Raw genomic sequence first — 11589 nt, 5'->3', positions numbered from 1 at the left:
ACGAAAAAATTTCATAGTTCTGGAAACCTTGAAAAAACTACAGTGTAACTGAGGTCGCTCGAGCACGCTGAATTTGATTTCCGTCTATGTGGTGTACTATTTAGACATGGAGGATGCCTTCAAAAAAAAAAAAAAATGTTACTTGTTTCCCATTTTTAAACTTGCTTTAAACTTCATGCTTCAGCGCATCTTCCAAATTCGTTCAATTTTTATGATAACTGTTGATTAGTCTGAAAAGGCGGCGCACTCCTTTATAGATAAAAAAGCTTTGTCGTTCCCGTGATTGTTTGATCACATTGTCAGCACAAAAAACGGTGCAAATTCAAACCTTGGGCTCAATTGGCATTCATGATAAGCCCTCTAAGCACATCCATTCATGTTGCAAGGTTTTTTTCAGTGCTTTCAATTACTATTCATGCCTTTTTCTGTTAATTTTCGCAGGACAAGGGCATATAATTCTTCAAAGAATGTGGGAGCTGGTCATCGCCACCGTAGTCCTCCTCATTGTTCACTGGCTCATGTGAGTTCCTCCTTTCCATATGGTCACAACTTAGCAGAGATTACAATTCAGCCGTTATTTCTTAGTAGAAGTAGTGACGCCAGGTGGTTACAAATTAGGCATCGCATGGAGCAAGCATTATAAACCAACACCTTTAACTAGGTCCAAGTTTTAGCTGGTTTAATTATTTACAAACTACTCGGTGCCCTTGCAGACGTGGCGCATGGGTTTACTCTTTATATAAACAACTTGAGACAAACAAAATTCACAAAACACATAAATTTGCTAACTGATAAACAACCACAAAGCTGCATCTCACCCGATCGCATGTTCTCGGGCGTCCTCTGCGGGTATCTGATGCTGATGATGATGATGAGCGCTGGGTGGGACACTAAGGCGCCCTTTGTTTGGACAATGGCGTACTTTAAATTGACAGCATTCCAGTGGCCACCGCATGATGGAACTACCACGTCAGGTCAAGCAAAGAGAATATGAAACGCAAACATACACTGCTTCCGTATTAATAACTGCTTCCGTAATTGTAGAATCTCTATTCACCCACATATTCTTTTGCATGCAACTTATGATACCATTTTCGGTGAAAGACAGTACGGCGTAGTTATAAACTTCGTTCGCACCGAAGCCGTACGAGCCTACAAGAAAAAGAAAAGAAGCAGTACTACCCTCTTTCTGTGACCTAGTCGGTGGCCTGTACATCACCCATTGGAACTGCTATGGGTTCGAATCGAACGTCAAATAACTGACATTTTTAAGCGCAATGAATTGGTTTAAAAATAAATCATTACTTACATACCGGAATCTTTATTTCATGTCACTTCATATTATAATCATTTTCACTCAGCGCGTGACGTAACTCTCGACGTGAGCATTGGGGGGTGTTTCAGGTTCCCGCTTGAGGTCGTGTGGCTGTGAAGTGATGACTCTGTGAACCAATCAGGATTTTTGCTCCCGCGAACTACACCGAAGCTGGGTTGTGAACTGAGCTCCTTAATGCTATCGCATTAAAAGGGTCTTGAACGTTGTTACTCAAAATCGGATAAATGGAGAGTCTTTCAGCCGACATATAAACAGCAGTGGCGATGTCGGTGCTTTGTGAAGTGCGGTAGCATATTTAAAAAGCAGAACTCATAAAGTGATGTAGACCCAAAATTTTCTGCAAACAAAGCGGCAAGTTCTAAGAGTTAGCACCCACTTGTACAGTGAGTCCCAAGTTCCAACTACAGTGGGATTGATGTGGATATCGCGGAGGTACAAGACGATTAGTAGAAAGCACGCTGTAATATCAGGAATGTACCCAAGCAAAAATCTTTCATATAAGAACACAGTTATGAGAAGCGTCATTACTCAAATTTGGTTATCCCTTCGGCCTTTCCAGCATGTTCAGTACGTAGCTTAAAACGTTTTCATTTGAGCACAATGTGCCTATAAAGGTTATTCACATGGGGAGAGGAAATAGATGTTACACAAAATGAGTAGCTTTTACGTGGTCTGAAGATTTGTAGTTACAGCTGCAACGCTGCCACTCTCAACAAAGTGTCAACAAAACGTGCCCTGTGTGTAGCTGCCCAGCACTGCAGAATGTGTCTACAGTGATCACATCTGCCACTTGTCTACGCAGAAGCGAATCAAATTACATGGCTTAATTGATTTTCTCAGCCATGCACTTACAAAGCCAAAATTCAGCGCGCCGTAGTTAACTGTGCAATACCTTTGGTTTAGCGCGCTTGTAATAGTAGTCAGCGTAATTAAAAATAGCTGTCACAGAAATTATAAGAGGCGATTACTGTTCAAGAGTAGTGTGTGGCATGATCAGAGAAATGCGCAACGGAACAGTTAACAGCTGCTGTTGTAAGGGGTGGAACGTTCCCTACGCAGAGGAGCAGAGTTAGAGTAGAACAAAACATTCTCTTGCGCAATGGGAATGTTAAAAAGCATTTGACTTCACATGGTGCACGAAGCAATTACGGGACGAAGAATGTCTCTGCTTCTCGCTGTCCTGTTGTGGGACCGCTGTGTAGCATGTTTTGTGCATTGTACAACTTCAAGGGCCGTCCATGCAGAATATGCAACCTCTATCAGTCCATTAGTTCAGCAGCGACAATGTTCCTTTTCGTTTTCTCAATTGCGAAAAGATCAAAAATGTCTTTCTAACTTCCTGTAAGTTCTTCCGCATATCTGTGTGATGCATGACACCATATAAATATTTTTGTGAGAATAAATAAGTACCCTTTCTTTTGCAGGAAAAGAAGAGAACATTTTCACTTCTTCAGAAAGTTAGGTATACCTGGGCCAACGCCGAATATTATTTTCGGGAACATGCTAGAAATGTACAGGAAGGTGAGTGTTACATTACAGGCACAACGTATGGCAGTTACAAAACCGCACTGAAAGTCGGAGCAAATTTTTCAGAACCGCGAATTTAAATACTTCCTTGGCGGTATCCACCTGTCACCCGTTAATAATTAGGAGGTATTATTACCGATGCGCCCTTAATGGTGCGCACACTCCCAGACACCCTTAGAATGAGTGGGGGTAGCTTTTCCGGTCGCAAAGGAGATGCCCTCGACCTGCGTGGCAAGCTCAGCCGGAATTCAACCACCTTGTAGTGACAGAGGGGGTGGCCGTTTGGTGCCCAGCTGTCGCCGGTTCAAGCCAGAGTAAGGTTCGGAGTCAGAAGTAACAAACAAAACACAATTTATGCACAGCAAGAGACGATACAAAGGAATACACAAGAACACTTGAAATGCACAGACGAGAAGTTCACAGAATGCAAACGCTAAGCATGCAACTACAGAATGATTCAATAACACAGAGGCTTTACAACAGATCAAACACGAGAGAGTTACATAAACAAACACGAAATCGTTCACCGGGCGCTGTTGTAGTCCGACGCCTCAAGAGTCACGATGTGGCCGCCATACGAGACGAGCGCCGCTCCCTTGTCCGTGGGCTTGCCAGCAGCGGGCGATCCCCGGGAGTCCAGCCGAAGCACTGGCGAACACGCCGCAACCACTGGCTAACTGACTGACTTCACAAGCGGCGCGGTCTCTTTAAATAGGGCGCGCCGCGTCTGTTTGTTAACCCGCGCCAAAGCTAGCGCGCACACACGCTTAGTTTCGCTGGTTAGAGCGCTCCCTTCTGCTCCCGTCGCGCCGCGCGTCGTCATTAGCTAGGCCCCATAGAAGGTTCTCGATTTTTCTGGCATATTCCAGCTTGATGAGTCCGCGTGATCACCGGGTGATGGGAAAGAGGGCGGCGGCGCTCTCTCGCGTGGGGAAGGAGGCTTTTCTCGAGCTTTCCACGCGACGCCGCGCGGGCCGCGCGCCGTGTCGGCTCAATAAAAATGTGCGCGGATTTCGTGACACCACCATTGTAAGTACCAGATTTTTACAGCCACCGCCGCCCCCGACTTCCCGCTAGCCGCGTCCACGTAGGCGACCTCTCCCGGCTTCATTTTCCCCGCTTTCTTTGCGAGCGTCTCGGCCCTCTTTTGTCTCCTCTCCTTGTTGTACGTAGGGTGCATGTTTTTAGGTAGGGGGGGGGGGGGGGGGCACTATTATATATTCGCGACACTCTCGTGGAATGTCTACTTTGTGGCTTGTTCCTCTATCTGACTGCAGTCCCACCCAGCCGAGGGTGGTTCTGCCCGTGGTGGTTCTGCTTAATCTTTCTAGTTGCGCCATGCGCACAGCCTCCGCTATTTCCGTCCAATTGTTGTGCACCCCCACTTCGAGGAGGCGTTCAGTCGAGGTCGAGATGGGTAGTCCCAGAACCCTCTTCGCGCATCGTATGATGAGTGCGTCTATTCTCTGCTTTTCGTCTGATCTAATGTTCAGGAATGGTTTGGCGCAACATATGCGGCTAGTGATGTAAGCCTGCATTAGTTTCAGGATGCTTCGTTCCTTAAGGCCCCGACCCTTTAGTGCGATTCTCCTGAACAGACCCGTGACTTGTGTGGCGTACGCGTTCAGTTTCTTTACCGTTGTATCGTTGTACCCATCTGCTTGTAGAAACAGCCCCAAGATCCTAATTTGTTCGACTTTTGGCACTATTTGGCCGTCTACTGTTACGCTGATGTTTATCTGGCGTTTACACCTGAGCGCCTTCGGGTTGTAGATAAACAGTTCCGATTTTTGTGGAGAGCACGAGAGGCCCCTTTCGGCCGCGTAGGACACCACGGTGTCCGCCGCCGCTTGCAAGCGCTCCTCGATGCTCGCATCACTCCCCTGGGTAACCCACAGGTTGACGTCGTCCGCGTACATGCTGAATTTCAAGTTTTCCTCTTTCCTCAGTTCTGCCGGGAGGTTTCGCATGGCAACATTAAAGAGGAACGGGGACAGCACCGAACCCTGTGGCGTACCCCTGCTTCCTAGTTTGACGGTGGAGGATTCAATGTCCTGAAACTTTATCGTTCTATCCGACAGGAGTCTTTTACGCAGTCGTACGTTTTCTTTCCGACCCCCAATTCTTGGAAGCCAGAAAGAATTGCCGCGTGTTTTACGTTATCGAACGCCTTTGTCAGGTCTAGACCTAGTAGTACCCTCGCGTCCCTGGTTTCGCTTTCTATGATATCGTGTCTCAAGCGGAGCATTACGCCCTGTGTGCACAGGCCGGGCCGGAACCCAACCATTTCGTGCGGCCACAGGTCCCCCGCCACCCCCCCCACAGGTCCCCCGCCAACCAGCAGCAAGCTGTCCGCCTGGCGGCTGAAGCCGCGAAGAAACACTGTCACTTCGCCTGTCTTTAGTAGCGGAGGCCCCGGCCTCCGTCCCATAGGCCTGCGTGCCGGGGGCGGGGAGCAGGGGGCCTCCTACATCGGTGAAAATAAAGTTCATAACAACAACAACAACCAGATTTTTACCGCTTTGAGACGTTGCACCTGTTACGTTTCGAACTTCCCAAGTAACGAGACGATGCACGTGTCGAAATGAGCGTCCGTTTTTCTAAGAGGACCGCACGCGACCACCTCGGAGTTCGCGGACCAGAACCACCCAGGACGCAGCAACGTGGTGTCGCATGTCGGCAGCGACTGCAGCAGTTGTCCCAGTTTGTGTCCGGGGGACTGTGCACAGAGGCGCTAACGAATTCGCCGAAGAGCGGGCGAGCCTGTGTTTGGAAATAGAGAGCCGCGGCGCCTGCGTGTTAGCACCGAGGAGAGAGAGCGGGTCATCTTCCCCCGTGGTGAAGAGCGGTCACTGCATTCCTTTCCCGCGGAGTGCTCCAGCGCGAGGGGTCCGCGTGGGTGGCGCGCGGTTCCGACCTTGGACAGCCAGCAAGCCTCCTTGGGACCCCCATGCCTGACTTCCCCCGGCGGAGTCGCCATCGTGCCGCTAAAGTGGAAAGAGTGCGCTGGGGGGACGTTTCTAGTGGGCGGTTCCCGAATGTCTGCAAATCAGGAACTCAAATGTGATTGGACTTTGACCAAATAGAAAATTCCCCAACTAGGTACTTGGGGACAAAAAAGTTGTTAAAAACGAGAGCACGAGTGCTCTCTCGTGTGTACCTTCTCAGATTCACCATGTAAATAAACCTTCGTTAAGTTCTCTAACTCTCGGCCAGTCTCTGTTTGGGTGACCACCGCCCAATGTTCAAGTGCCTGCAGCCCGACGTCTGACTCGGCTTTTCGCTGCCCGTTGGTCCGCTACTGGAGTAGACCCAACGCAACACACCCCATAAACCACATAAATGGCCCCAATTACTAGTGTGGAAGCTCTACTCTCGGATGCCAAACCTCAAGGTCATCTGACTCCTAACATTCGACCTTTAACTCTGGCGCTGTGCAGCAAGCACCATCATCATCGTTCTCCAGGTTTATTTGCCTCCACAAGCTAGGTACTCATTTATTATCAGTATCATTTGCGCCTTGCCACAGCTGCACCGCCACAAGAATTGCAGCGACTCAATTTTCAACAAGCGCCAGAGCGAACAAATTGGATTCCTTGGCCCTAGCTCAGGCAAAAGAGCACAATGCTGTCGCCGCAACAGATCACACCTCGTGTAAAACTACTACACATTCTCGCGCTGCGGAGCAGACACCGTCATTCTCATGAAGTCTCACCTGCGCGGCTTCTTCATTTGACCTAGGCGAATATGCTGTACACATTGGCCGCCCAAAGAGCGCGGGCAAGTTCCGCGAGCATAGTATCGTGCGAATCCCCCAGGCAGTTTAACACAATGAGGCAGCGTAGAGTAGAGCAAGTCACTCTAGCTAAAGGTAGACACCGCATCTTTACAGGCAAGCTACCAAGAGCATCGAACAACGAGAAGCCACATTATCCGTTGCCGAGAACCTAACCAAATGCGGACGCGAGCCAAGATCGAAGCACCAGCAGCGTGTGCGGGTGGGGCCGATGGTTTACGCTCGTGAAACTTGATTCAAACATAATTGAACCTCTGAAATTTCTTTTTTTTTTCTTAGCACCTTGTTTTCGAAGAATACTCCAGTCATGCACGCTTAACCTCATTGTACCAGATACAGGCAGCCCCATATTCACTGCAGTCCTCTGTATACCATCTGCAATCAAGCGAAGATTGTTCAGCAACCATGAGTAACTGCGTGTTTTTTTCGTTGTCCTGAATTGCTTTATTCTGGGCCAATATTGCACATGACATGTTTTAAACATCACTCTAAAATAGCAGCATATTTCATGTTTTGGGGCAAACAGACCCTTTCACTTGGAAGACACTGCTAAACCTAAGGAGTCAGACACAACTTAGGAAGGCAACGCCAAATACCCTTCAAAGCATGGCTATGTAGTGGCGCCCACTGCTTATGACGACGTTGCGAGCAAACCTGTGCTAGAACGGCTAATTGGCATAGTTGTTAAAGATTTATATCAACGGAGCAGCGCGCACAGACGACGGACGAGATAAGGACAAGTGGCTTGTTGTCTGTTTTTTGTCTCGACCGTTATGTGTGCGTGCTGCCGCGTTTATGGTACAAGTCGTATTTTGTGGATGATACATCCATTAAACTACGATTTTGCGCTAGACAATCACTACGTCATGAGTATCGGTCGATGTTATTATTTGGAAGGCATCCTTTAAGAAGCGATACCTGCTGCCTTCTCGAGTTATATACCCTTTTTACAAAGAACTCATTTGGGAGCTTCAGCCTTCGCTGGCTTCGGTTCGGGTACACCTGTCTCAGCACATCGCACCTGCCGGGACAAGTGTTCCACTCATCGGTTTTTTACATGCAACTCAACTATTTCCACGCCTGGGGCTACTTTGTTTCCGCATACCGCTTATACTCGTTCTCCCCATCCATGTCATCCAAACATTAACGCATACCGCACGAGCTTTGAAACACGATCCCCCTTTTTCATTTATCACATCTGCCACTACATGATCACATTCACCGGCTTTGAAGTGGGAGCCTCTATATCCGTGTACTGCACCTGCCGGCAACGCGCACTCTCGCGACAGAATGTGAAGCGCCATGGTTCTACACATGTCGCACCTTTCGCGACAAACTCCACTCTTATGGCGCATTCGGTTGGGGGGACGAGCAGTACAGAGCAATGCCGGAGCACGCCGAGCGAGGGTGTAACTGCACCCCCACGAGAACGCTTTCTGCGTGTAGAGAGCAGAGCGTCACGACCATGGAACCGCACTTCTCTCCCCAGCATTCTCCGCCTGCCCGCAGTGGCGGCCGTTGCAACCCGAGAAGAGGACAACGATCGGTATAAAACCGCTTGTTTTGTATGCCTTTGTTCTCACAGCGCGGCGATTTGCCTCCTTTTGGCCCTTTCGATGCCAGCAGCGACCCTCAAACATGCATACTGCACCTGAGCAATGCTTCCCGCTCGCCGAACCCACGTTTTGCAGCCGCTATTTTGAGCGTCGCCGACTCAAAAGAAAAAGCAAAAGGCGCGGATATGACGCTTTATGCCATGTTTTAGACGAGGGAGCAGCCGGGAGTGCACTCGGGTGCTCTCAGCGTAGGAAAAGCCCTCTTCCTCTACCATTGGAAGCCAGTGATTGTACTCCTGCTCTCCCACTGTAGGGCGCCCGCTTGTCTGAGAGTGCGCCTGCTCTCCCATTCGAATTCCCCCTTAGCTCGTGGCACTCCACTCTTTACATACCAAGCCTGCCACGAGACGCGTTGTTTCCGGGACTTTCCTACGCAAAAACCATCTCTCGAAACATTGTCCTCGCTCAACATTGCCAAGATATTGGTGGCTAGAGCATGACCCTGGGATGCTTAGACCTCTGCGATGAGATGAGAGCCATGATGACGCCAAGGTAGAAGAATTTTGCAAGCGATAACCAGCGTACGGCCTCCGGTGAAAGGACTGTGCGTGCAGGCCACCTCTTGCAGATGCTTCCTCGTGTAGCTTCACGTCTTGCACTTAAGGCTTCATTAGCACAAAAATGTTCTTCTATGCCTCCACTCGACGCCTTCCACAGTGGCAGTTTATTAAAAAATATCCGTAACAGGACATATTACTGCAAACTTTTGCGAATGATAATTGCGACTTATCCCGCTATCGCTGCCCGTTCCAATGATATGAAGTTTGGCCCGAGCTAAGGTTTTCTTTAAAGGCTAACAGCAGGAGTGCTCACTGGTTTTAGATCCGCTGCATACGGCAGGTGCAGGGCTGGATCGCCAATGTCACCGACTACTGAAAATTGCACAATGCACCCGTCGATTTCCCTGGCCTGCTGTTGAGCTCTTTCGGGGTTGTATGCTCTGAAAATCTGTAGGCGAAAAGTATCTTGCGCATTAGCGTTTTTGGGCCATACTTTTATAAAGCCATTTCAATCTATCGTGATCATTTTTAATGCGTGCCGCTTTAATCGCTCTGCGTTTTCCTGTCGTAGCTGAACCTTTTTTTGAGCTTCCTCGTGCTTTCTGCTGACCTTAGATGCAATATATGACCCGTGTCTGACCAAATATGAACTAACTGGGAATAGAGTATACTAAACGACGGGAATCCTGTTGTTTTCCGTCAGTTGCTTTACCATTCGCTTTTTGTCAGTGACCGTTATAGATTAGAACACGCATTCCGGTCGATACTCTTACGTTGACCGGAACATATATAGTACCACTTGTAGGCAGGAAAAATGAATTTTACTTATTTTAAACAAAATAGAGCCGGAGTTGTGTTTAGATGTCGGCAGGTAGCAATAAATAATATTTCTTAAAGAGAATAACGGATCATCAGATGTACGAGAAAAACCCGTACTGACAACGCTTTTTTATGTGTTACTCAAGATCCACAAGCCCAAACGTGTTAACATGCTAGTAGCTTTATTTAGACGATTGTTAGCACACAATCTTCCTGATTGTTTTCTGCTAATAAAGAAGAAAATTGTGAATGGAGAAAATTGCGTTAAATATCTGCGCCAGTGCGACTCAAAAGGAGAGGTGTAATTTCTTGCAAGCATGAATCCATCCAAAGTGAGGAGTCTCAATGTTGGGAATCATTTTTATAAATAAGATCTGTCGGACCTGGCAGATCCGACATAGTCTGTTGTTTTATACTTCTAAACAACTTACGTACTCCGTCCAGTCTGGGCGTTCATGTTTCTTTCCTCTGTTTTGCCTTTTTCTAGTCTCCGGCCAAGGCTTATAGAGAATGGATTGACAAGTATGGCGACGTTGTTGGGTACGAAATTCTTCATATCATATTTATGCACTGAATGCAGTAGACCAAATTTAATAACATTTGTTATTGGGGCATATTTTACGTCGCAGGGCAAGTAATCTAGGATATGTTTATTATTTTATGTATAGTTACTTTTTTTTGTTGCAAGAGTCATCGGGAAACCTAAATTTTTGAAAGCAAGAACCCCTGCGGACAAAGGCACAAGAAGGTAACTTCGAACAAAGAAATTTGAACTACTGTCATTTTCTAACACCTCACTGAAAGCAAGTTTTTAAACCAATTGGTAGCACATTTCGGCTTCTGCTGTAAACAGAAAGGTTGTTTTTATAGCTAGCGTGAGAACCGTCACACAGGGCTTATAAGTACGTTCTGCACACATCCCGAGCACCTTGACAAGCGTGATTTCTTGTCTTTTTTTTTCAACAGGAAACAACTTATGAGCGTATCTTTTTTCCCATTGAATGGTTGCACCACAACATTACAATATCACGAAGGCTAGTTGATTTAGCATTGCAAAAAGGGGAAATGACATCGCTTTGTCCTGTGTTTTCGCAGTTCCTCTTTTTAGAAACATTAAATATAGCGACACATCAACCTTTGCGATGCTTGTGTTTTTCTGCCACTTATTTTCCGTTATAAATTGTGTTGGTAATCTATATTAATAATTGGTAATCTTTGTGCGAGTGCAACACAAACTTCTAAAGTAAGAGTTTCTTCGGCATCCAAACAATAAATCATATCCATTAGTGTTTTCGTATTATTGTTTTTGAAGAGTCCGTAGGTGCCTCAAAATATATATTCATTTGCGCAACTCATTGTTTTTCTATGTCAGTCTTATCTACTAGCTGGGAGCAGGAAAAAAATATTTAAAAACACAACTTCGATACGCATTGGTAGGTTCGACCTTCGACCACTCCAATTAATTATACGATCATAGCAGTGTTTTACAATGTTGCACAGGTGACTCGGCATTCAAAATGATGTCCGATAAGGGTGAACTTGTTACGTAGGATGGCACGAAAGCTATCAGCTTTTGTTTACACATGAAGCGCAGGCTTGTTTGTCGTGTCGGTCAGCTGGTTAGCGAGCAGTGTTCATCGCACTTTCTCGCGACCCGAGATCGTGGAACAGAACCACGCGTGGGTCGTCAAGGGAAATACTTAAGTGCTACAGATCGTAATGTAGACAGTTGTATTTATTTTGGAGCCTTAAAGCTATGAGCTGCATCGAAGCCTTCCGTACGTTTCCTTGTTTGCACAAACCATCGGTCCAGTACGGCACTGCGTTGGCAATGCGCTAGTCCTATATGTGGTCAGACATGAATTAATGAATCAATCAATCAATCAATCAATCAATCAATCAGACAATGTAAAATATTGTGTGGGATATAAAGAAGTGGCACAAGAGCAACTTGACAGGTCCTTAAACCATCCGGTGGAAGCAGCAGCCGAACGA

General features: G+C 47.1%; 1 protein-coding gene across 3 annotated transcripts in view; it reads left to right on the top strand.

Moving 5' to 3' along the window:
• The first annotated feature begins 467 nt into the window (after positions 1 to 467).
• Positions 468 to 11589, top strand: part of LOC146209726 (cytochrome P450 3A6-like) — a 39144-nt gene continuing 28022 nt past the window's right edge. For all 3 annotated transcript variants that reach the window (XM_084587448.1, XM_084587449.1, XM_084587447.1), the window contains exons 1-3: positions 468 to 520; positions 2761 to 2857; positions 10082 to 10134. In XM_084587448.1, coding sequence (XP_084443574.1) covers positions 468 to 520; positions 2761 to 2857; positions 10082 to 10134 — 203 coding nt within the window. The remainder of the gene's footprint in view (positions 521 to 2760; positions 2858 to 10081; positions 10135 to 11589) is intronic.

Source organism: Amblyomma maculatum, chromosome 1, assembly GCF_055883805.1.
Source record: "Amblyomma maculatum isolate TAMU_Amacu chromosome 1, ASM5588380v1, whole genome shotgun sequence".
NCBI classification, from domain to species: domain Eukaryota; kingdom Metazoa; phylum Arthropoda; class Arachnida; order Ixodida; family Ixodidae; genus Amblyomma; species Amblyomma maculatum.
Note: the sequence above shows the minus strand (reverse complement) of the source record. Positions and strands in the feature narration are given on the sequence as shown.